General features: G+C 45.2%; 1 protein-coding gene across 1 annotated transcript in view; it reads right to left on the reverse strand.

Annotated features, from left to right (window-relative positions):
* Nucleotides 1–2008: 2008 nt before the first annotated feature.
* LOC145393546 (uncharacterized) overlaps nucleotides 2009–26985 on the reverse strand; it is a 356676-nt gene continuing 331699 nt past the window's right edge. Inside the window, exons 6-9 of the mRNA XM_080267697.1 lie at nucleotides 23035–23538; nucleotides 20803–22890; nucleotides 2665–2943; nucleotides 2009–2085 (exon numbers count right to left, since the gene is read on the reverse strand). Of these exons, the coding sequence (XP_080123823.1) occupies nucleotides 2009–2085; nucleotides 2665–2943; nucleotides 20803–22890; nucleotides 23035–23538 (2948 nt within the window). The remainder of the gene's footprint in view (nucleotides 2086–2664; nucleotides 2944–20802; nucleotides 22891–23034; nucleotides 23539–26985) is intronic.

The following is a 26985-nucleotide window of genomic DNA, read 5'->3' on the forward strand; positions in this document are numbered from 1 at the left end:
AGCGTTGATAATTACTCTTCCCTATGCCACACAGTTGGTACTCGTTATACAAGTAGAATAACATAGTAACACCAAGTAATGTTAAGGTAGAATGAGCGTTGATAACTATCGTAAAAAATACCAGTAGTAATAGGAGACTACCAAAATAACCGCACGTAATAGCAGAAATGGAATGGTAGTGTTGATAGCAATGGTAAAAATATGAATAATGAAAACAGTAATAATAGCGGTAATAGAAAAATACCATGTCACTACCCACCACAAAGTGCATCCGCTATTATCCTGGAAAAAAAAAAATACGGACAACAGTGCACATCCCTGAAAATACGAGCACAAAAAAATAAGCCAGAAATATTAATATGAATAAAATCTCACAGTCCGCCATACCCAGATTGCATTGGATAGGACGAAAAAGAAATTCAGATATAGGAAAAAAAAAATGAGGAAAATATCTACACACGTTAAAAAATAGCGAACGATAGGCCAAAGCGGGGGAGGGAAATATATGTTGCAGATGCGTAGCGCCAAATAAAAAATAAAAAATAAAAAAAGACTATGACATTGTTTGGATTATATAGTTTTATTGGTCCATTTCCATCCATTGTTGTTGCATGCTGGACGAATGGACGAAGCGCAGGCACAAGCAGCGGTCAGTTATTATTATTATTTCGTCACATCACATCACATCACCACTAAAGATCAGTAGGGAAGGGAAGGTGTGTGTGTGTGTGTGTGTGTGTGTGTGTGTGTGTGTGTGTGTGTGTGTGTGTGTGTGTGTGTGTGTAAGAGGCGCTTTATGCTGCTGGAAGTGTGTTTGTGTGGGAGGGGAGAATGTGTGTTGCAGGAAATGTGTACCGTATGTAGGGGGATGTGTGTGTGTGTGTGTGTGTGTGTGTGTTTTAATATTAAAGGCTATTTGGGTGTTTATGTAAATACGGTATAAAGTGTCTCCCTGAAGGCCGCGTATGCAAATCCGAAGTATTAGAAAGGAAAACCCTCATATCGCATTTATTTTTCTGGAGGATTAAAAGGGAAAATTCGCAAATCCGTATGAAAAAAATGTGAAATAAAGGAAAGGACATAGATTGTAGAAAGAGAGGTTGGATGAGGAAGGTAAGGTAGGATGGGGAAGGTGAAGGTAGGGTGGGGACGGGAATGCAGCATGGGGGATGGAAGTTCGATGGAGAAATTCTGGGGAAGTGGCTGGGAAAAATGGATTAGATTAAGTCTGGGGCGTTGGGGTGAAGGCGGAGGAGTGGGGTGAAAGCAGGGGGGGGAGGGAACGAGGTGGGGGCGGGAGGACGTAGGGGAGAGAGAAGTAGGGGAAATGGGGGCATGAAGAAGAGAGGGGACGAGGTGGGGAGAGTGGAGAGAATAGGGAGCAACGGAAAAAGTAGGATTCGGTAGAGGAGATAGGATAATGCAGTGAAGGATGGGCAGAAAAATCCGTGAATTTAGAAAAGGGTAAGAAGAAGAGAAATTCCGGGAATGAGGTGGGGAAGTACGGCATTGTGGTATAAGACAGAATAGCCTGTGATACTGGGAAGGGATTAGCCAGAGATTGGTTGGCACTGAGAAGAAGCTTACTGGGGGACGGGAAGATGTCTTGTAGTCTTCCGGGGTAATGGGGAAGTTTGGGGAGTCACTGGACAGATTTAGGATGAGGTTCGACTAATAATAACTTGAGATATCGATGAAAGAGTAGATGATTTCGCTGAGAGAGAACTTGCAAGAAATAGAAAATGCTGAACTTTTACATTTGCAGACAACAGGAGAACCAGCATCGATGCGGACGAAAGAAAGGCTTGAAATAATGGATAATAAATATGTGGCAAAAAAAAAAAAAGAATCAGTTGACGGGGATGGGAAAATGGATAAAAGTACAAGGGTGGGATAAAACTGCAGATATATGAGGCTAAAAAAAAAATGGATAAAGTTTGAGGACAGGAAAATGGGTAAAAGAGGGAGTGAGGAAGAGGAAAGAAAGGTAGGTAGTTTGAGTTAAAGACTAGGAAAATACGAAGAGCGGGGAGAGACAAAGAATTCTGGGGTATGATTCAATAGCTTCAGAGTCTGGCGGTGGCACTGGGGACACAGCTCACACTTACTTTCACTTAGGATTTCCCAAGATTAATCCCTGGTTAGTACAGTTCCCCAAGCAAAACACGGTAAGAAGCAGGAGATACAGCGCACGACACACTGGGTTAATTGGGAACTCTGCTTACACCACAGGAATAAACTTTTAATATTATTTTGGCCGATTATTTTTGGGTTGAATAATTCGTATATACATTTTTACCGTTTGGATATTGTAAGTTGTGAAATAGGAGTCGGGAAAGAATTTTTAGCGATGGTCTTCATTTAATTTCTTCTTACTATCTCCAGACGATTTTATTCAGCTTAGGAAAGACCCATGGTATTGGAAGAGGTATTGAATATCATAAATAGTCCATCCAGTTTGGAAAGTCCCTCCTAAGCAGAATGAAATCCTTTGGAGACAGCAGGAAGAAATTAAAAAAGGCGTCATCGTACTGAAGGTGTAAAGGCAATATAGACAGACAGATTTATTATTAGTTCCGGCTTTGGTTAATGGCGAAAAAAAGTACACAGGTGTTAGCCAAGAAAACGAGTCTCCCCAACAAAACACAACTCCTGCTGCTTCACCTCTGCTCGAATCTCTCTCGGGGACGGCCGGCTTTTCTCTTCTCTGTCTCTCCGCATCCGACTTTTCCCTCCACAGTCTCTCCGCATCCGGCTTCTGTCTCCCCGGCCCCGGCTTTTCCAGCTTAACCGGCCTCTCGAACTTTTCCGGCGAACGGGTGATGGAGGTTGCGGTCGGGGCTTCGGGATAAGTACGAGGCTTGGAGGTGAGGGACCCGACCCCGAGTATCTGTTCGATCTCGCTGAGGAGGGTCGACTCGTCCAGGCCCAGGTCTTGGAGGGCTGTTGGAGGGAGGAGGAGGAGAGGGAAGTGAAGTGGATGGAGGGGAGGGAAGGAGGAGGAAAAAGAAAGAGGGAAAGAAAAAGGAGGTAGATAGAGGCGAGAGCATAGCAAAAAAAGGAAAAGAGAAGAGATGGAGATAGGAAGAGAAAAGAAGAGATGGAGAGAGAGAAAGAGGCGGATGAGCATGAGGTAAAGTGGAGTGGCACAACGAAAAGAGGAAGAGAGTGGAGAAAAAGAAGAGAGAAGAGAAGGTGGTGGAGAGGGAGGAAAGAGAAGGACAAGAGATAAGGCAGAAATGGAGCGTGAGGCGTAAAATAAGGAGAAGAAAGACAGAAGGAAATGAGGGGAGAGAGAGAAAAGGATGAGAAGAAGGAAGAAGTGGAGAGAAAGAAGAGGAAAAGAGGAGAAGCGAACAGAGAAGAGGCAGAATAGTAACGTGAGGAGGAAGAGAAAGTAGAAGTGGAGAAATATAAAGAGAAGATAGGAAAGTGTGCATGAGACAGATGGGGGTAGGGGAAAAATATTAGACGTTGGGAGATAAAAAAGGGGAGGAAATGTTGAGGAAGAGGCGCGTGAGGAGAAATGGGAGAAGGAAGAAAAGTGGAAATGGAAAAGGGTAAGAGGAAAACATTAGAGAAGACGTGCAGGAGGAAAGGGAGAGTGGAAAAGATAGGAGGAGGAAGAACGTGAGCGAGAGGAAGAGCACAGGGATATGTAGTAAAGGAAGGAAAATGTGAGAGATGGGGAAGGGGGAGGCAAAGTGTAGACAAATAAGAAAAGAACAGAAGAAAAAAAAGATGACAGAAAAGGGTAAAGGAGGAGAGAAGGGAGAATAAGAAATAGAAAAGTGGAGAGCAAGGAAGACAGGAGAGAAAGGACGAGGGGAGAGAGGAGGTAAGTGAGGAGAAGAAATATAAAAGGAGAGAAGAGAAAAGACAGAAGAAGGGAAGGCACGAAGGAAAGAAAAGGGAGTAAAGGGAGAAGAAAAGCACAATAAGAATAAATGAAGAAGGGGCAAGAGGGGGTAACTAAAATAAATACATTAAAGCAGGCCTACTGGTACTAATGAAATCTAAACAAATACAGTGACCATTCAACCACTGCAACACTACTGCCAACGCTACTGTATTCTAGCAATAAAAAATACAACAACAGTAGGCTAAAATATTATACAGAAGCGTCCAAAAATTTCATAATATATTCAAGGTAGATTATAGTATTTATTAGAAATACACTAATTTTTGGAGCTTCCTTAATAGCTATAGATACACCTATTTAATCTAGAATACACAAACTGAAGCTAATATACATACTACAAACATTACACCAAACCCTCTGAGTGCTGGACTTCAATTATGGGTTTATTTTGACACAGACGATTTTATTCAACTAGAGTTTCAGCACTGAGAGGGTTGAACTAGGAAATACATAATCAAGTATACATACAAGGCAGAACCATAGCCTTACATCTAATACAGTCATACAGCAAGGCATAGCAAAGGGAGCAGGTGGGGGTTGGAGAAGGACGGGGAATTAGGGTGGAGATGCAGTGAGGAAAGGGAGGAACGTGGGAGAAAATGGAGGGGGTCAGGAAGTGGGAGAAGGAGGAAAATGTTTGGGAAGTGAAAGAAAAATGAATGGGGGGGACTTGGAAGGGGTTGAAAGGAGAAAAGGGGGAGGGAAAGAGGAGAGAGAGGGAAAGGGAGATGGGGAGGAAGTGGAGAGAGGAGGGGCGCTTGGAGAAGGAGGGTAGGAATGATGCAGGGAGAAGACTAAGGAGGTACTACAGAGGAATAATGGAAAGGTGAATGCTAAAGCGGAGGGCGAACAAAAACAATGAAATCAGAGTCGTTATGAGATGCACAGTAAACGAAACACAATGAACAAACAAAACAACTAACACAGGACTCTCAAACTGCAGTGTATACAGAGCAGGATTTTTAAACATTTTTTTTTCCAGTACAGATTTATACATCGCTGTTAGAATGACACACACATTTGTACTTTAATACAGAAAAAATATATATATACATAGTATTTATGGGCTTATATACACATTTTTATCATGGTATTTTAATATGTGTTTGCAGTCTCGGCAATTAACGTTAAGAAATCATTTATCCTTTTTTTTTTTTTTTTTAATCACGACACAACATTTGATTTAGGGTTTTCAATTAATACGTGAAATTATGTTGTTAATAATTACTAGTATAAGCGTTCTTTTTTGTTATTCTTTTACAAGTTCCTTTTTATTGCAGGACCTTTTCTTACCGTGTGTTTTCTCCATACTATTTGCCTTTTACTTTGTTCATGTCACCTCCACTTTGTTCATTTCGATTCACATGCAGTTTCTCTCTTAGACCCTCTCATCACTAACTACTCTCTCTCTCTCTCAGTTATAATTTCTTCCCTCCCAAATCCTTCCTCATTCCCCCCTACCCTTAACTCCATTCTTTCTCCCTACCACCTCCATCCATCTCTCTCCCTTAATTCTTCTCCTGTCTCATTCTTCCTCTTGCTCTTCAATATCTCTCCTCCTGTCTCCTCAGCCCCTCTCTCCCATACCATCACCTCCATCCATCTTCTCTTCCCCCTTCCCCTTTTCTGTTCCCCTCCCTCGTGCATCTTCCCTTCATGTTTGCCTCTCTCACCTTTCCCCTTTCCCCTTTACATCTTTCCCCTCCCCCTTCTCTCCCCTTTTCTTCTCCCCCTCTCTCATCATTTGTTTTCCCCTCGCAGCATCTCCTATCCCTCATCATTATCTTCATCCCTCTCCCTTCTCTCTTTTCCCTCCTCCCTTCTCCCCTCCTCCTCCTCACTACATCTCCACCTTCTCCCCCTCTTGATCTCGCTCCCCTCCCCCCGTCCCCCATGCCTTGTAGGGTGATAGGTAAAGGACACAGCTCTAGGTTGGTCCAAGTATAGACCCGGCTATTTCGATCTCATCACCACACTGTCACAGCCACCACAACACAGACACTCGCCCTCCCCGAGCCCACTATATCATTACTTCACCTCCACTCACTCTATTTACTCACACCTCATGCACACTAACATTTCTCCCCTCACATACTTTAAAAATTTTCCCATTCATGTTTAGGATGATCTCGTACTTCTCTCCACTTTCACATATTTTTTTTAGTACGATAAAGATATTAAACTAACATTTCGTTCTTTCCTTTTGTTTTCTCTCTCTCTCTCTCTCTCTCTCTCCCTCCCTCCCTCCCTCCCTCCCTCCCTCCCTCCCTCCCTCCCTCCCTCTCTCTCTCTCTCTCTTTTTACGGTGAAGATATTAAACCAATTTCATTCGGGTAACGTCAAAGGATTTTATCTGCAAACTCTAGAGGGAGCCACTATGATCCTAGGGGGTCGTGGTTTTTGCCCAACCATAGTCAAGCCTGGCCAAGCAGACCCGTCGACCTCATGTAAGAAACTGCCTGTGTGGGGTCGTCTCACAGGTTCCCTACACCGTCGTTGTTGTGATTGCGTCTTAGGCCCTTATTCTCGGTGGGTAAGGAGGCTCCCTAACACCTCTTCCTTAACGATTTATTTTCCAAACTACTCATTAATATCTCTGGTGTGCTTGTCTTTTCAATATCGACATAGATTGCATGAATAACACACAAGAATAGAGTAGCGGAGTAGAATCAGAAATAAATCGATAAGGAAAAGGTGTTAGGAAGCATTCTAACTGTATTAAAATACCGCCCATAGTGTTACATTTGTGCTGTAAAGGCCACGAGTAACTCCTTTAATATGGCGATAATTCTTAATGATTTTACTTTCTTAGCTGTTAAATGATGGTGTGGTGAGGAAAACCCCATGAATTAAAGGGTAACAAAGTCTCTCTCTCTCTCTCTCTCTCTCTCTCTCACACACACACACACACACACACACACACACACACACACACACACACACACACACACACATTTACACACCACCACCACATCCTCCCAAACTCATTAGTCTCCCTCCCGAACCCCAAATCTCTTACCCCTACTCCCCCCGTCCTCCCATCCTCTTGTTTCCCCATCTTCCCCCCACCTCCCTTCAGCCGCCTTCCCTCTCTCCTCCCTTGCCCTTCCTCCTTCCCCCTCCTCCCACCCCCACGCCCCCCTCGACCTACTTACACGCCCCCTGATAATTTGTGACGTGCCCTCAATGTTAGTACAAAGGGGGGGAGGGAGGGGGCGAGAGGGGAGGTGAAAAACTTGTGGGTTCCCGAAACAAGATACGTTTGGGCTCTCAAGGTTGTCCGGCGACCTTGGTGGGGGAAGAGGGGCAAGGAGGGGAGGGATGGGGTGGAGTGGAAGGATGGAGGGAGAAGACCTGAGGAGAGGCAGAGAGACGGTGAGAATGACTGGAGAAACAAAAATAATAGAAAAGGAAGGGAATAGACGAGAGGTTAGATAAAGGAAGAGGAAAGAGGAAAATAGAGGAATACAAGGAAAGAAGGGAAGTGAAAATACAAGAAGGATGGGAAGGTAGGAAGGACAAGAGAAGAGGGAACGAGAAAATAAGAGGAAAAGATGAGAGGAGAGGGGAACGTAGACAGAAATGAAAAGGCGAGAAAAGAGATAAGGTGAGAGGAACGGAGATAGAAGTGAAAGGGCGAGAAAAGAGATAAGTTGGAAGAGAGCATAGGATGGCGAGAGGAGAGCGGAGAGAAGAGAGAGAGAGAGAGAGAGAGAGAGAGAGAGAGAGAGAGAGAGAGAGAAAAGGAGAAGAGTAGCAGGGAGGCGAAAAGGAAAATCAAAAGAGAACATAGAAACAAAAGTAAATGGAGGGAAGAGAGGAGAGGGAAAAGGCAAGGGGAGGGATATTAGAGAAATGTGTAGAGAGATAAACTGAGATAAGAGAGAGAGAAGGAGAGAAGGAAAAGGAGAAGAGAGAGAAGGGGAGAAGCGAAGAGAGAGAAGGAGAGAATGGAAAAGAGAAGAGAGTAATGGAGCCGTCAGAACAAGACCACAAGAAGCTGTTTTATTAAGTGACGTCACGTGCCAGATGTACACACCTGCCTTGCCAACACACACACACACACACACACACACACACACACACACACACACACACACACACACACACACACACACACACACACACACACACACACAGGCATTAACATTTACACACTGACTCACTCCACGTCTCTCTCACACATACATACACACGTAAACATACATATATCTACACACACAAACAATTCTACCCTGATCCAGTCCAGATCTAAAATGCACACACACACACACACACACACACACACACACACACACACACACACACACACACACACACACACACACACACACACACACACACACACACACACACACACTTTATATAGTGATTAATATGTACGCGAACAACATACTCATTTACAAGCATTACAGTTCCCCCAGACACTATTGGAAAGTCTCTACAAAAATTAATAAATAAATAAGCATAAAAATACACACCATTATTTGTGTATATGAACTTGAGTCACTCGTAGATTATTCTCTCTCATTCGCTTTGCCAATAAACCTGCATTCTATTTAAATGTCCGTTCACTGAAACCCAGTAGACCTCCTGGGCGTAACAGTTGGCACACACACACACACACACACACACACACACACACACACACACACACACACACACACACACACACACACACACACACACACACACACACACACACACACACACCACCACCTAGCTAGTAATTTCGAACTCTCTACACTGGAAAATTGTGAAGGTCTTTTCATGGTAATACTGGGAGTGTTTTTATGACAGGTCGGTGGGTCCTGTGTAAGACCAGGTAATGTCTGCCTTAACGAAATTCTGATCCCCACATTGGTCCCTGTCCCAGTCTGTGGTTAACCTCGCGTCCTTTCGGTCAGATTTTCATCATTCTACCACCTGGTTCCCATCTTCCCTTATCCGCCACATTGTTATTTTTATTTCTGTGCCTGCAAATATATTCTTATGGTACTCTATCGGGAGTCCTCACTTAAAAGGAAAATATCAGAGTGTTACGTTGTGTGTGTGTGTGTGTGTGTGTGTGTGTGTGTGTGTGTGTGTGTGATTAGTTTCCTCACTGCGACGCGGGTCTGTTATTTTCCCTTGAGCGACAGTCAATTAAGAGGTTCATCAGGGGGAAGGAAATTAACTTACTTCTTACTCATGGTTATTTACCCAACTAAATTTAGTGTTGGATGTAACTTGTGTACTGTACCCTGAGGATGTACCATGACTCAACTTTGTAAAAAAAAAAAAATATTGTGACGGTATGTTTGTGTTCTCAGTTTCTTTTCTCGTGTGTGTGTGTGTGTGTGTGTGTGTGTGTGTGTGTGTGTGTGTGTGTGTGTGTGTGCGTTTGCCTCTAAAAATGCAAATACTAAATCATATCCAAGCACACGCTCACCATCTAAGCACCACACAGTACACTCATTCATTCACACACTTCCCATCCATTTTACATCACCGCCACCACCACCCTCCCCATCCTTTCGACATCACCACCACACTCCCCATCCTTTCTACACCACCACCACATTCCCCATGCTTTCAACACCACCATCACCACCACCACCACCACCACCACCACCACCACCACCAGTACGAGCATACACTAATCTCCCCTCCTTTGCAAAAATTCTAAGCATAAACCCTTCCACGCCTCGCACACTTTGTTAAGACGTTGTAATTTAACAGTGTGGATAGCTTGGGAATTTTAGAGTACATAAATAAACAGAAGCGCAAGGGGGAACATGCTTAATCTTCGTGTAGATTTTCACAGATTCCGTAATGTTGTTTATGATCATCCATTCTTACCGCTGCCCTACACAGAGCTTGCATACGTTCTGAATTTGTCCGTGCATGAGATAGTGTAGGAGTGGACGTTAATAAGTAGGGATAAAGGTCTCGAAAGTCTGTCTAGAGCATAAAAAGACCTGTGTGTGTGTGAAAAACAGTATGTCTATCTCTATCTGTCTGTCTAGCATATGTGTGTGTGTGTGTGTGTGTGTGTGTGTGTGTGTGTGAAATATAGACCCGTTAGATATTAAAACATGAACCACGTGCTTGCTTAGTGAGTTAAATGTATTACCATGTTTTATATGTATTTAGAGCTACAGAGATATTATATAAAGCCATCTGAAATACTGTAGTGCAGAGCCGGACGGAGATTCGGGTGAGCTTAAAGCGGATTACCACCTCGCCACGTCTGGTTAGAAGAGCTACACACACACACACACACACACACACACACACACACACACACACACACACACACACACACACACACACACACACACACACGTTCTGTATGTTTCCGATGACTAGGGGAAATAAAGAGTGCCTTACGGAGACAGCTATATCCGGCTATTGGAATCATGGTGTGTATTTGTCTAGTTCACGCACGTCAACGCGAAAAATAGTTCTCCCTCTTAATCCGTTCTCTCTCTCTCTCTCTCTCTCTCTCTCTCTCTCTCTCGATTCAGTTCAAATAAAAATTACATCACCGTGTTGAAGTGATAACAGCATATAAGAAAAAAAGGAGAAAAAGAAAGCCACGAAATTTGAATAGTTCTTAATTGAATCAAGTTTGTTTTTCTTTTGAGGACTTGTGTTATATAATTTAATGGGTTTATTGACGCTACTGGCAGGAAGATTTATTAAGCTTAGGGAGTGGCATCTAGTAGTAGATGTGTTGATGTAGGAGGTATCTAGCATCTTAAGGAGGTAGCCAGCATCTTAAGGAGGTATCTAGCATCTTAAGGAGGTAGCCAGCATCTTAAGGAGGTATCTAGCATCTCAAGGAGGTATCTAGCATCTTCAGGAGGTATCTAGCGTCTTAAGGAGGTAGCCAGCATCTTAAGGAGGTAGCCAGCATCTTAAGGAGGTATCTAGCATCTCAAGGAGGTATCTAGCATCTTCAGGAGGTATCTAGCATCTTAAGGAGGTATCTAGCATCTTAAGGGGTTAGCATTTAAGGAGGTTGCCAGTATCTTAAGTAGGTAGCCAGCATCTTAAGGAGGTAGCCAACATCTTAAGGAGGTAGCCAGCATCTTAAGGAGGGAGCCAACATCTTAAGGAGGTAGCCAACATCTTAAGGAGGTAGCCAACATCTTAAGGAGGTAGCCAACATCTTAAGGAGGTATCTAGCATCTTAAGGAGGTAGCCAGCACTTTAAGTTCCAAATGTTTGTCCTAAAAATCGTATGGATATAAGAACAAGAGAATATATGAGACGTCATCGAACTAAAAAGATTAAGGGACGCCGGAAATGTACAGAGAGTTAATGGTAAGATATTTTAACCCCTTCACCATAATAGCATCTCATTCAGTTCACTCTTCCTGTCACCAGAGGATATTGTGCCACTTAGGAGAGAAGATAATGTAGTGGAGTAATTCGATTTAGCCTTATGTATCCACTAAAAGTCTCCCCTATGGTAAAATTAATATCTTCTGCCTAGGAAAAGAAAAATAATCAGTTCATTTACATATGCAATGGAGAAAAGGAAGCCACATTTACATTTCCCTCACATGTATCTCCCTACAAGTAATTTACGATTTACACAAAGAAAATTTACACGAAGATAATCAAAATGTAATATTGTAAATGCAAAGCAACAACTATAATCCAGTAATTCCCTGACTCTTCGTAAATACCCCGAGAGCTGAAAATGAAAACAGAGAAACAAGAGAACGGTCAGCGACAGTATGGTACACTCCTCTCCCCCCCTCTCCCCGAGAGAGAGAGAGAGAGAGAGAGAGAGAGAGAGAGAGAGAGAGAGAGAGAGAGAGAGGGAGGGAGACAGAGAGAGACAGAGAGATTGGGAAGTATTTTGAGAAAAGTTAAAAACGAGAGTGGGACGGAATCTGAGTGGAAAGAATCGAGAAAGAGAAAGAGAGAGAGGGGGAGGGGAAGGGGGGGAGAGGAGTGCATGTTCACGAGTCGAAAAGATAAGTAATTAGGAAGAATTTTAAAGCTATAGAAACATATATATATATATATATATATATATATATATATATATATATATATATATATATATATTCAGAGAGAGAGAGAGAGAGAGAGAGGGAAGGTGATCACAGGACGGCATCCAGACTTCCTGACTGAGCTGACCAAGGGTTCGATTCGAGGAGTGATCAGGGTCATGGTGGCATTGTTATTTTCACTGTGTACCCTGCTCTCTCTCTCTCTCTCTCTCTCTCATTCCCCATTCGTCTCTACCTTTATAATTACTCCCCATCTGTGAGCTATTCCCTTCTCTTCTTCCCCTTCCCATTTTCTCTTCCTCCTTCCTCTCCCCTCCAATTCATTCCCCATCCCTCCTATATCCTCTATTCTTTCCCCATCTCTCCTACCCCTCTTCCTCATTTCTTTCTCTTCCTACCCCTCGTCGTTTCCCACTCCTCCTACTCCTCTCCTTCTCCCTTTCCTACCTCTCTCCTTCCCCTCTTCCTCCTCTCTCCTTCATCCCCTTACCTCTCGTCCCTCCCACACCCTTCTCTCTCTTGCCCTCTCTTCGCCTCCTTTCTCTCTCCTCTCCTCTCTTATCCTCTCCTGTCCTCTCTCTCCCTATACCTTCCATCTCTGGTGATTGCTCTCACCTGTCCTAATGAAGCAAATAGGAAAGGTGTTTGGACGATGACTTTATTATCTTTACTTTCTCTCTCTCTCTCTCTCTCTCTTATTATCTTTACTCTCTCTCTCTCTCTCTCTCTCTCTCTCTCTATTTGTCCATAGCTTTCCAATCTGACGTTCTTTCATCTCTCTATCTCTCCCCTCTACGTGTGTTCATTCCGTCTCTCTCGTTTTCACTTTTTATTCCATTACCGCCTTTCCTTTTATTTTCCTTTCCTTTATAGCTTCCCTCCACTATTTTCCAGTATTTTCTCTCCCTCTCACTGACGTCCTCGCTCTCGGCTTCTCGCTTTCATCTCTCCCTCTTTTATTCCTTGTTTTTCTTTCCTTTTGGCGTTGCTGTCTCTTTGTTGTATATTCTTCTCCTTTTTTCTTTTACTTCCTCATACTCCCACTGTCTACCATTATTTGTCAACTCTCCACCCCCTTTTCTCTCTCTCTCTCTCTCTCTCTCTCCCCAATTTCTCCTTTACATTCATCATACCCTTGCTTTCCTCAGCCTTCTCATCTATTCCTATTCTCTCGTTTCCCTTTTGCCCTTTTTTCCCAGTTCTGCCTCTTTCTCCCTAGACTTATCACTCTTCCCCTTTGTTCTCCTGGTTTCCCTTCCTCTGCTCATTCTATCCTTCCCCTTACATTTCCCTACCTTCTTCCCCCTTCCCCTTCTTCTGTCCTGTCCTCTCTGCTTGTGCCCTGGTTTCTTTCCATTACTTCTCTTTCCCTTCCTTAGAATCTTTCCACGACAAATTTTCCTCTCCCGTACCCTCAATAATCGTTTCCTCCTATCTCTTCCCCTTTCCAACCCTCAGTCCCCCTATTTTTCCGTCTCTTCCCCTGCTCTCCTCTCTTTCCATCGTCTGCCATCTCTCTTTCCCCTCCCTCTTTACACACTTTCCCTATCTCAACCTTTTTCCTCCCCATACCCTACCCTCTATTTCCCTCCCCTCCCCCTCCCTCCCCTTCCCTCCTTTCCCCGCCCCTCCCCAACATCCTTCCCCATGTTTGTCTGCCCTACATGAGCTCAGCCTCTTTACTCATAATAATGACTTGAAACTAACGTAAAATATATATTTAGCCTGTGTACGTGCGTGTGTATGTGTGTGTGTTTATGTAAGGGGAAATTTATATTTAGCGTGTGTATGTAAATGTGTGTACGTGCGTGTGTGTATCTATGCGTGTGTGTGTTTATGTATTCGAGAAAAAGGTGCGTGTGGGTGTGTATGTGTGTGCACGTATGTTTTGAGAATTTTTAAATATTTATGTCTGCATTCAGGTTATTTTTCATTCATGTATATTACAATCCATAATTTAAAACTATCAGATTGAGAGAGAGAGAGAGAGAGAGAGAGAGAGAGAGAGAGAGAGAGAGAGTTTTAAATTCACATACATAGTCAGATAAGTCATTAGGAACACAAAATTACCACAAGAAAAGGGCAGATACAGGTAGACACACACAGGCCTTAGTTCAGACAGACATACTCAGCAGCTAAAACGTATAGACAGACAGATATTGAGACTGACAAGATAGGAGAACAAGAGAAAGATATATAGATAGATAGAGACTTGGAATGGAACAGAGATAGAGATTAGTACTGAGATGGAAAAAGTAGACGAGTACAGGGAGGCAGTTTTTTTTTTTTTTTTTTTTTTATGTGTCCGACTCTGGGCATAGGCGTTACAGCCTGCTATCAAGACCCAGCAGTCCTCCTACATTCCATACACCTCTACATGTCACCACTTCGGCGCTAACACCCACCGTCCATATTGAATACATGCTAGGGCTGTCTGATACAGGACTGGTGTATTGGTATTAGCGGGGGTATTTTTACGACATGTCGGCGGGTCTTCTGGTAGATCAGTAAAGCCTGATGTAATGAAATTCAAATCCTTAAACTGTTCCCTGCCACAGCCGGGATTCGAACCTGGGTCCGTTAGGACTGCAGGCCACCTCTCTACCGATTGAGCCACCGCCTCCCCCAAAGGGAATAACAGACAGGTTGATATAGAAACAGAAGATAACAGGACAGCATAAGAGATAAACAGATGGACAGAAACGCAGACAAATTAAACAAAGACTTAAAAGTGGACAACGGTAGAGACTGACAGGATAGGAAAAGGAACAACAGGGAAAAAAAAAAACAGACATGAAAGGGACAGACAGAGATTACGACTATGAATTATAAAAAGACACATAGAAACAGATAGACAGACAGACAGACAGTAGGAGACGTAGGTAAGTGAGGTTGGAGCGTAGATCTTGGCTCTAGAAAGGTAAACTGTTCGAGACGCATGGGTGGGGAGAGGTGAGAGAGAGAGAGAGAGAGAGAGAGAGAGAGAGAGAGAGAGAGAACTGATGATAACTTTAAATATATTCCCACTTTCATCTGGTTCTTTCTGCATTCATACTAATCATTCTCCTCTCTTGGCATGTATCTCAGTCTCGTTGCCCCAGTTCCCTCTTTGTACCTGTGCGCTCTTCTCCCTGCCTGTCTGCTTCTGTCCTTCCCTGTTTTCCCTTTTTCCTGTTTTGTCCATCTTCCTCCCTGCCTCACTACCTCTCAGTCTCTGTCTTCCTCCAAGTCTTTCTTTCCTACCTGTCTGCCTCACCATCTTCAATTTTTTTTTTTCCCCTGCTCTTTCTGTCTCCACATCTTTCTCCATTTCCTGTCTTTCTCCCTGCTTGATTTTCTCTCTAAATGCTTCCCTTTCTTCCTTTCTCACTTTCATGCCTATATAGCCATCAAGTCTCCCTTCCTGTTTGTCTGTTTCGTACTTTACCGGTCCTTCTCTCTCTCTCTCTCTCTCTCTCTCTCTCTCTCTCTCGTTTACTTTCTGCCTGCCTCCTTGCATACCTGCCTCCGTGTCTGTGTACTCCCTGCCTGCCTACCCCCCTCTGCGATGGTGTTAGGAGTGGCTAATATTATCCTGGGTTACTGACAGTCAGAAGGTGCACCATCAGACCTCTCCCTGCCACATCCATCTACCCCTGCCTTCCCTCCCTCTCCCCTTCTTCTCTCTACTCTCCAGCTCCCCCTTCCTCTATCCTCCCTTCCACGCCCATCTACCCTTGCCTCCTCTCCCTCTTCCCTTCTTCTCTGTTCCTACCATCTCCCCTTTCCTCTATTCTCCCTGCCATCCCACTCCCTTATTCTCTCTCCCTCACTTTTTTTTTTCATCTGCCCATACATTTTCAATCACTTCATATTTTCCATCATCCTTTTTCTCCCTTTCCGTTATCTCCCTTACCCTCCCTCCCCTTATCCTCCACTTGTTCTGCCTTCATTTCTCATCTACCCTTATTGTTCTTGCACTTTGGATTTTGTCTCCTACCTCCCTGTTCTTTTCCTTTCTTCCTCTCCTCCTCCTATTCTCCGTCTACCCATATTCTCCTTTCCGCCCTTCCTTCTATGTTCCTCCTTCTCTCCCTTTTTTCCTCGGTCTTTCCCTCTCCCTTTTTCTTCTTCCTTTCCCTCTCCCTTTTTCTTCTTCCTTTCCCTTCCTCTCGAACTCTGTCCCTCTCTCACTCAATTTCTTTCTTCCCATCCCACCTTCTCACTTGTACCCCTCCATATCCTTGTATTCTCATTCCCTCCCTGTCCTCCTTTTCTCACCCTTCCTTCTTTCTTTCTCCTTCCCTCCCTGTCCCCCTTTTCTCACCCTCCTTTCTTTCTCCTTCCTTCTCTCTCCCAGATTCTCCCCCTCCCTCCTTCCTCACTTCTAATTCTCCCTCTTTATGTTCCTCCTCTTTCCTTTTTTTCCCTGCCTCTCCTCACCCTTCCCCTTGCCCCACCCTCCCCCTCCCCCTCCCCCTCCCTCTTCTCTAACCCCTTCCCCCATCACCTGTGCCCCCATTACTCTTGATATCCGTCGTTTACCCTACTTGTGCCTGCCTCCTCCACCCCTTGCTGTCTCTCCTTCCTTGATAGCCTGCTTAACCTACCCTCCGCCTCTCTCTCTCTCTCTCTCTCTTTCTCTCTCTCTCTTTCTTTCTCTCTCTCTCTCTCGTTTATCCTTTTTATGTCATTTTATATCACCCCATTTCTTCCTAGATAGTCTGTTTTACCTCGACACTGGTAGCAGTTATTTTTGTCATTATTTCTTCGTTATTTTTTTTTATCAGTCATTTATCACCATCATCCTAGTATTTTATCAATCGCCATCAGTATTAGAAACATTCTTGGTGTCATATAACCATGTGCACTAATCTCATTTTAAGACTGTCTTCATTTTTATCATCATCACTCACTATCAAAACTATACACATCTTCTTCCTCAGCACCATTCATTTTAGTCTTCACCATCGTCATTCTCATAACACCTTCATCTTATTTTCTGATCATCGTTATCTCCATCTGAGGGTTGGCCATCTTTCTCATCTTTATTATTGCTCTTGCGACTCAGTATCATCGGCATCTTTTTATCCCTTTGACCTCCTCATCTCCCCACACCATCTGGTCATCATACTCACGATCATTATCATCACCTCCAGCAACAACGACTACTGTCACCATACCGTTATCATTTGGACCATCACCACCACCACCACCACCACCACCACCATCATCACCATCATCATCACTTCTGCTCATCATAACAACCATCATTTTCATATTGTCACAAGCAAAAATCGGAATCAATTACACCATCTACATCACAGTCATCATCATCATCATTACCATTTTCATCATAATCAAAGTAATCACCACCACTGCCATAATGATCTGTTTCGCCACCATCAACATCAGCACTGCTCTCACCGTACTCACTATCATTCCCATCGTCATCAAGCAACCATCACCATACCGTCACCATCATTACCACCGGCACTATCAGAAAACTTTGGCCACTTCCATCGCCATTACCGCCATGAAAATTTCCATAACCGTAAGAAAGCAAGGCGGAATCTCATGGAAGCCGCCCAGAACAGCGTCTTGCCATGCCATGAGCTGCTTAAGTGGTGTTAGGTGCGCTCTCTCTCTCTCTCTCTCTCTCTCTCTCTCTCTCTCTCTCTAACTACCATTGTTTTTTTATTTAACTAAAATATATTTTTTGATTTTTGTAGTTACTACGAGTAGTAACACTGTTATCGACAAGTGTTACCTGTTTAATCAGTTTTTAATACAGACAGAGTTAAGAGATAGAGTTACGAGGTATTAGATCAGAACTTGTACCTCAGAAAGTTGCGACTTAGTCTGAGCTATTATGTTTGATAAGTAAAAAAATGGTAGAATGTCACATCAGGACAGGGACTGAAGAAGACGTAAAGCATCTTGCGCACTCCCACACATTTTACTTAGTCGGATTTCGCAGCCGTGCACCATTTAGTCGTTCTGGCAACCCAACACCATTCTACGTCACAACTCTGCCCTCAGCTAACACATCTCTCCAAAACTGTCTTCATCGTGACATGTCTCCGTAACACGACGCAACACATCCCATAACAGCTGGATATGAAATGTTGCATCTGTTATAACCGTAAAGCACCTAAAGCTCAATAACTCCGACAAAGCAGTGGCGAACAGACCCCGTAACTGTTGTATAATAGTGATCTGCAGTAACTAAGTACACTAAGCCCTTCAGCAAATAGACCAGACAATCCCCAGCTTCACTACTAAGTAAATCTTTGGCTGAACGCAACAGAGGAAGGCAACACAGCTCTGCAACAGGTCGTGATTGCATGGTGGGCTGTGTTGGCGCCTGTCCAGTTCGAGGGAGAATCTATATCTTGGCTTCTGCTCTGTGTCACACGCTGCTATTAGGGATAAGGGGACGAGTGGGGAGGGGAATGGGGAGTGAGGGGAATCTGGGCACACCTGAGGGAAGAGGTAAAAAGTGAAGAGAGAATGTAAGGGGAATAATATGTGGATTGTGAGGAATGAGGGGAATGGGGGTACACCTGGGGGGAGACAGAGTGAGGAGAGAATATGAGGGGAATAATGTGAGGATTGTGAAGAGAGGAGGGGAATGTGGGGGTCAGGGCACACCTGGTGGAAAAGGAGGGGAGGTGAAAAATTTGGCGAGAATATCAGGGTATAAAGTGTATGAAGAATGTGAGGAGGGAAGTGAAAAGGGGAGTGAGGGGAAACGAGGGTTGTGTGAAAGGAGATGTAGGGGACAAAGAGAATATGAAGGGTATGTGAGAATTGTGTAACACTTGAGGGGCGAGGTAAGGACTGAGGAGAGAATATATGGTTGAAAAACGAGAAATGAGAGAGAACTTTGGAGGAGTGAAGGTAATGTGATGGGAGATGTACAGCAAAGTGTGAAGAGAATATGAGGCATGCAAGAGGAGCGAGAGGATCTGAGTGAGTGAGGGATGTATGAGGGATCTGGGAACGCCTTAGGAGGAGAGGATTTGAGAGTGAAACGTGAGGAGAATGAGAGGATTTCTGTGGGGTAACGGAGTATGGAGGTTGTGGGAGCAGTCGAGGAAGTCTGATGAGTGAGTGGTGAGGAGAAAATGAGGAATGCGAGGAGGAGGGATGTGTATAAATTGAGGAAATTATTAGGGATGTGATGAGACTGAGGAATGTGAGGAGAAGGAGTGGATTCCTAAGAGTTCCAGAAAGTATTGGGGTCGTGAGAGCGCTTGAGGAATTTTTTTTTTAACGAGTGGGGAGAGTATGATGAAAGTAAAGAGATATCTGATGGTTAAGGGGTCTGATAGTCTTAATAATACCAGCCATCCTCATTGTAAGTCGGGGTTGTTTCATAATGTCACAAATTTCTCTATACAGTTGGCACTACAAACTTGGAGAAACTAGAAATTAAGCTTTATGGGTAGCAAGGGAACTTTAACAGGTAAAAGTTCTGTGATTAGCTGTGAAGTTTGTCCCGTAAAAGAAGATATAAAGAGTCGACTTGTAACGATGACATGGAACTGCCGTCAACAGGGATAGTGAGGGGAAAGGTTAAAGGTAGGAGAGAGGATAATATAAGTGGAGAACAAAATACAAATTACAAAGGAAGGCAAACGGTAACAGATCTATTGGAACCATTTGAGGCTGTCTTACTGGGTAGGTTATAACTGACGTAACTGTTAGTGAGTTTAAGACAAGGAGAGAACTGCAGTGAGAAGACGTCTTGGAGGTGAGGAGAATGTGAAAATAGGAGGAATACGAGTGTCTTATAGGTGAAGGAATACTCAAAGGGTGAGGAGGATTTGTGGAATGCAGGGTGACGTTGGGGACTTCATCGAATGAGAGATGAAGTACAAAAATTAGAGAGAGAGAGAGAGAGAGAGAGAGATATTTCAAATGATGTGAGGTGTATGAGGGGCGTGGGATAATCAGGGGGTTAAAAAGAATGTGACTGATGTGATGGGGTCGGTGAGATATGTGGAGTGGAGCCGAGAATTACAGGGTGAGAAGAGGTAGGTGTAGTGAGGGGAAAGGGGGAAGGTGTAAAATTTATCAGTTATGAGGACGATGGATGAACTGAAGCAAGAAGTGAGGGGAAGGGTGAGGGAAGAGGTGACGGGAGGGGTGAGGGAAGAAGTAAAGAGTGGGGTGAGGGAAAAAGTAAAAGGAGGGGAGATGAAATAGGTGAAACGATGGATGAAGGAAGAGGTGAGAGGAGGGATGAGGTAAAAAGTAACGGAAGGGGTGAGGGAAGAAATGAGAGGAAAGGAGAGGAAAGGAAGGTTGATGGAATGTGAAGATGAGCTTGGCACACGAAAGGACTGTCATTAATAAGGTCATGTTGACACACACACACACACACACACACACACACACACATACACACACACACACACACACACACACACACACACACACACACACACACACACACACACACACACACACACACACACACACACACACATTAATTGCAATTTCTCATGGTTCTTCTGTATATAAGTAATTTTTAATGCCAGCATTTTAACACAAAAGATTCTGTAAAAAAGTTGATATGCTCATGTTCTTGTATGTGCATAAAAAACATATTTATGTTCTTAGACATTTACACACGACACATTTTCACATATTAGGTTTACTGTGCGTACAAACACAATGGTAGGTAGGTTGGGTGGGTTGAGGGTGGATGGATGGGGCGATGGGTGGGTGGGAGGGAGGGCAAACTACCAATACCACACGTGACCCACACCCCGGGGGTCATCTGCCCGGCTGTGGGTCATTGCCGAGCCCCCCCCTCTTCACACTACTGGGACAAGCATAGTAGCGCGGGACGGGGTAGGGCGGGGCTGCCTCACTCACCCTCGGGGCTTACGAACAGCCCCAGGTCCTTCTCAATCATGCCCTTTACTTCACCACCACCCTCGATGAGCGGCGAGGGCATGGGGTCTGCTGCAGGGGCGGGAGTGGTCTTGTCTTCGTCTTCCTCGCTGTCTGTGTCCCCGTAGTGCAGGTCCTTCTCTGCTTTACGCTGTTTCACACGCTCTAGAAATTCCGCCACCACCAGTTCACGCTGTGTGGGGGGCGTGGATTCCCGTGGCAGCTCCCGTCGCGGTTTGCTCACCTTTACCACCTGCCTTTCCCGCCGGTGCACCCGCGTACCCATCACCTCCCAGTACTCCTTCAGCAACTTCTGCCTCAAACGGTCGGCCTCGCTGAGGGGAGGCTCAGATAGCTGCCGCGGCGGGCCAGTGGGCAGTGGACGGAAGTAATTAAGGAAGCGTTCCTCTGCCTCCAGCATCTCGCGGGTTGGCGGAATACGCAGTTTGCCCTCCTGCTCCTGCTTTCGTTCCTCCTCGGTCCTGTGCTTGGCGCGTGGTGTGCCCTGGAAATACGTCATATACCGCTTCTCCGCCTGCTGCTGCTGCGGTTCTGGCAATGCGTTGATCTTCATGTCATCTTCAAGTCGGCGTTGTGGTCGGGGAGGGCCGGTGTTGAAATATGCCAGGTATCGGCGCTCGGCCTCCTTCTGCTGAAAATCTGGTTCTGGGGTGGTTTCAATCATGGAGGAGGGACGTGGCGGCCGGGGTGGACCAGACCTGAAGTAGTTCAGGTAACGGCGCTCAGCCTCCAGCTGCTCGGGATCGGGTTCTGGGGCTTCAGTGGTGGGCGTTGTGGGCGAAGGCGGGCGACGAGGACGGGGGGGACCGGCGTTGAAATAGGCCTGGTAACGCTGCTCGGCCTGAATTTGCTGAAGGTCCGGTTCACGGGCCGGGGAGACGCTGGGCCGGGATCGAGGGCGGGGCGGGCCGGATGCGAAGTAGGATTGATAACGGCGCTGTGCTGCCTCCGTGGCCGCATCCGGCTGTGGAGACCTGCTGAGCTGCTCTCGGGTTGGAGTGGAGGCACGAGGGGGCCCATAGAAGTATGCATCGTAGCGACACTGCGCCGCCTCTCGCTGGATATCTGGGACCCGTGGCTCCTGCGACACACTACGGGGCCGCTGCTGCTGTGTGTAGGCGGGGGGTTGGAAGTAAGACAGGTAGCGTCGCTCAGCATAAGCTTGTTCGGGATCTCTCTCATCCATGGGGGTGCGGGGGCGAGGCGGCGGAGGCGGTGAGGCAGATTTCTCCCTTCGGGGTTCGGCGTTGGGGTACTTGGCGGACTTCACGATGTCATCCCGACTCACTGTTTCGTCCTGATCCTGAGGTGGCGGTGCGGGCGTGGCGGGTGCATCAACGACATCGTTGAGGTTTTGTGCTGGCTCCTGCAGCTGCATGGTGGAGGGCAGGTTGCTCAGTCGCCTGGTGGTGCGATCTAGCCGGGCCAGGAACAGCCACTCGGCCAGGCCCTCAGCCTGCAGCCGCTCCTTCTTGTACGGTACCACCTGACCGGTAGGGCAGACCTGGGCAGTCGATGGGGTAGGTGGTAGTTCACCTTGTTTGCTACTGTAGCTACCAACTGCCGGCTTTTGGTTGTGAGAGACAGGGGAGGCAGTTGAGGGATGGACGTGTGAGGATGTGAGCGCTGGGGACTTAGGGCAGTGGTGTTGGGGCTGCGGTGGGCGTGGTGGGGGTTCACTGGGCGGCGTGGGACCACACTGGGCACGGCGCGACTGGCACGGGTCCGGTGACTCTGCCGTGGCGATGCCACGATCAGCACTGGCACCCGGCGCCAAGAACCAGGCCTCGCCAGGCTGCCTAGGGGACGCGGGAAGGGGAGGGCGAGGCGGAGGGGAGGGAGACAGTCGGGGGGACGGCGGGGCATCAAGCTTACAGGTGGTAGCTGCATCACTGGGGCTAGCAGGGCATTTATTATCATCGTAGGTGCGGCGCTGCTGGTAACTGACATGCAGGTACCACAATCGCCGTAGTCTACGACCGTCCTCTCCAGTGTAGTGGCCACCAGGGGCTGGGGACACCTCTAGAGCGTCCTTGGGGGCAACAGCCGCTGTAGGAATGTTAGTGCTGTCTGTTATTACCATATCACACGCCGCCTGTAGGAGAGGGGAAGGGGGAGGAGAAGGAGAAGGAAGAGGTGAGGAAATTGGCAGTGGGGGTGGCGACTGCGTTGTTAGTTCCACACGTCCCTTACCGTTGGGGGCTGTGGTCTGTGGCCGGTTCGAGAGTTGGCCCAGTGGCGTCCATGTGCCCCGTAGAGTCTTTCCTCCAGCGGACTGCGGCCTCACCATTAGCTCCGTGTCTGTGGCGTAACCTCTATCCTCCGACGGGGCGCTTACAGGCTTGGGTTTAGCCGGGATGTGCTTGTGGCGATGATTGTTACGTCTGGCTCCAGGGTCACTCTGGTATCCATCTTCAGTGCTCAATCCTTCGGCAGAGAGGCGGCGAGTGGCTTGTGGGGGCACCGGTGGCTTTCCTGTGGGGACTTTGGGTATCGGGGCGAAGGAGGGATACACTCTTGCCCTGACCCTGGCTGTTGTGACCCCTGATTTCACCTCATAAGTGATCCCCTGCTTCGGCGTGTCGTGCGCACGGGGAGGAGTGGCAGGTGGGGTGCGAACAGTCTGCCCAGCCCCTACATCGCCCACGCCCCTGGCACCCTCCCCCAACGCTGCTGCCGTCGGGGCATCTGTGGAGACTGATCCCCGTATTCTCATCAGCTTAGCATACTTTTTAGCACCTCTTCCATACTGTTGCGTTTTGCTTAGTACATTTTACTATTCCCTTGTATGCTACTTATATCCTTTAATATCGACGAGGTTTGCATCAGTACACATAAAAGATAATATTATCGTAACAAAGGAGAAATATACTACTTATAAGGAAGAGGTGCTAGGAAGCCTCTTTAACGAACGAAAATACGACTCTGACACCCGTATTCTCGTCAGGGTAGGAGGCATTTAAGCGTCTCTTCCATATCAGTATATTTTTGTATTGGGAATGATATTATTTTATTGGCCTACTGTATGTTAAGCCAGTGTGCGTCGGTATTAAAAGAATCTAAATAGCCTGTGAGAGAATCAGGGGGTGTATTAATGCAAATACGTTGAGGAGGAGGTGCTAGAAAACCCACAAAGCCACATAGAATACGGGCCCAAGTGTGGCGGCCCTGCCCTGCCCTCCCTCGCTCTACTACACTTATTTTCATCACACAGGCTCGGGAAGGGCAGGGGCAAGGGGAGGCTGACCGGAAAAACTAGCATCGAATTAACACAGACTGGGCATATTTCAGAGAGATTGGCAGTTTAGGATCAAAGCAGGGGCGTAGCCAGTACAGGATTCCCTTTGACCAGTTGACCTATGGATGTTGCTCGATGATTAAATATGATACAAGTCCCTTTTTTTTTTTCCCCTTTTCCTTCCCCCCCCCCCTTTTTTTTTTCTAGTTGGCACTGACGTAAATTTGGGGTAAAGGGAGCAAATCAGTCACCCCTTCAGCCAGATGACATGTTTTTATATGCTTTATGTCATGCTATCTCTCAATATTTTTATTCATCTTAGGAGACACTTCGAGTAGGAGTTAAACATAGCCTTCATTAACCCCTTCCATGACAGAGAGGTATATTCTTCGCCTGTTTAGCCAGATTATTGTTTGGGTTCCTGAATGAAAGCGTCTGGTGTAAGCTGGAATAAATTACCGTACTAGAGTTCTCCCGTTCGTGAGAGGGTTAAGTATACCAGTATTAAAACTCAAGTTTCTGTGATTCCATCTCGGCTGAATAAAATCATCTTGCGATAACTCAGCTAACATACGAGCAGACATGACCATGAGAAAATTAAATTGGGTATTCATTTCTGTTACATTCATAGTCTTCATAATCATCACACTCGCTGCCATTGTTTGAAGGACAAAAGCATTTCATGTTCATATAGCAGCGTTTTTCTTTTCATGAAACATCATCAAATATATCCTACATATATATATATGGGGGAGGCGATATATATATATATATATATATATGGGGGAGGCGATGGCCCCAGGATCGAATCCCGGCTGGGGCAGAGAACAGTTTAAGGATTTGAATTTCCTAAAAAGCAGACTTTCTTGATCTACCAGATGACCCGCCGACATGTCGCAAAAATACCCCTGCTAATACCAATACACCAGTCCTGTATGAGACAGCCCTAGCATGTATTCAATATGGATGGTGGGTGTTAGCGCCGAAGTGGTGACATGTGGAGGTGTAGGAGGACTACTGGGCCTTGGAGTAGATCACTGCCCCCAAGAAATAGGCGTGAAGCCTTTGCCCAGAGTCGGATATATATATATATATATATATATATATATATATATATATATATATATATATATATATATGTGTGTGTGTGTGTGTGTGTGTGTGTGTGTGTGTGTGTATGCGATGTATGATGTCTTTTTCGATCGTTAGTAGTCCCGCTTGAGGTAGATTTTTTTTTTCCCCTCACTGCAATTCTACTTTAAAAAAAAAAAATGCGTTTAATTATTGTGTTATATTTTTAGTGGATATTCTTTTAAATGGTTCTACTAGTTTCTGATAATTATTATTTTGAGTAATGTATATAGGCTACATTAATGGTCATTGGCTTTTGACTTTTCTGTATAATTTATATTGATTTTTTTTTTTCAATATAAAGACGGAGTTTGTAGCAGCGTTGCTCTTTTATTTATCATCTCAATCCTGTTACCAGCCTTGGAGATGGGATGAAGTATGGCCGAGAAATAAAGTAAAAACACACACACACACGCACACACACACACACACACACACACACACACACACACACACACACACACACACACACACACACACACACACACACACACACAAAAGTAGAAAGACTCTGTATCCAGTGAGGTAGCCACGTGTGTATTATCATAATCTTGGCCTTCGAAATATTAGCACAAAAAAAATCAAGCCCTTAGCAAAAATCCCCGGCACATTTTGCTTTCAGACACCCGTGGGATAGTGTCTCCGTCGACAGCCAAGAAAAGTTGCTGCATTGCTTGTCATACGTATGTCCCCAAACAGGCAACATTTCATCCGTCCATTTTGGTCTTTTGTCAGATCTTATGCTTTCTTAGTTTTCATAAACTCGCTTTCTCACACGCTAGTTTACCCTCTCTAAGTTTTATCTACGTATTTTATAACGGTAGTTTTACTCTTTAATGAGAGACTTCGTTCCCCACGTGAAGAATATCGTGTGTGTGTGTGTGTGTGTGTGTGTGTGTGTGTGTGTGTGTGTGTGTGTGTGTGTGTGTGTGTGTGTGTGTGTGTGTGTGTGTGTGTGTGTGTGCGTGTGTGCACTCGCGCGAGTACGCCTGTGACTCACTTCTTAACGAATGTGAGAGGGTGTCACCCAATCGAGACACTGCTGACAAGGACAGTCTTATTTTAATTTGCCGGAGTATAATAATAAACTTGGGCATATTCAGGGCGAACAGATTAAATTCTAGGACCATAGTTCATTTGCGATGATGCTTTCATTAGTTTTTCCTAAAGAACGAGACTTTTTGCTATCATAATTATACATACGGTACAGTATTCATGAATCAAGATAATTACATGTATTTCAGAGTCTCTCATAAAACTGGCAATATTATCTACTTCGGAAAATTATTCCGTTTTTACAGCTAGACAGACAAGTAGGCTATTCGATATATTCACTGTGAATTATCATCATCAGTCATCGATAGTTTAATTGATACTGTCGTAACAGTATTAGACGTAAATAAACAGATTCGGTCAATCCTATGAGCATAACGTAGAGTTCGCAAATTAGAATTGCCAATTCCTGTTATTGTATAAGTATTACTTAATGCGAGCAACACCAACTTCCTTTTGAAAACGACAGAAGATAGCCTACGTAGCTCAGTCATACCTAATTCTAATTTGGTGGAAAATCCTTCGCAGACCAGTAACAGATTTCACCATTATGCATATTAGGTAAAAATATACTGAACTGTGATTTTTCTTGCAAAATAATTATTCTACCAGGTAAAAAAAAAAAAAAAAAAAAAAAAAAAAAGCGTTCCCTTATTATCGCGGAGCAAATTTAGGTTACCCTGAGAAATTCTCCCTCACACACACACACACACACACACACA

This window comes from Coenobita brevimanus, chromosome 24 (genome assembly GCF_032717465.1).
Source record: "Coenobita brevimanus isolate Jiangsu-jjx chromosome 24, ASM3271746v2, whole genome shotgun sequence".
In the NCBI taxonomy this organism is placed as follows: Eukaryota; Metazoa; Arthropoda; class Malacostraca; order Decapoda; family Coenobitidae; genus Coenobita; species Coenobita brevimanus.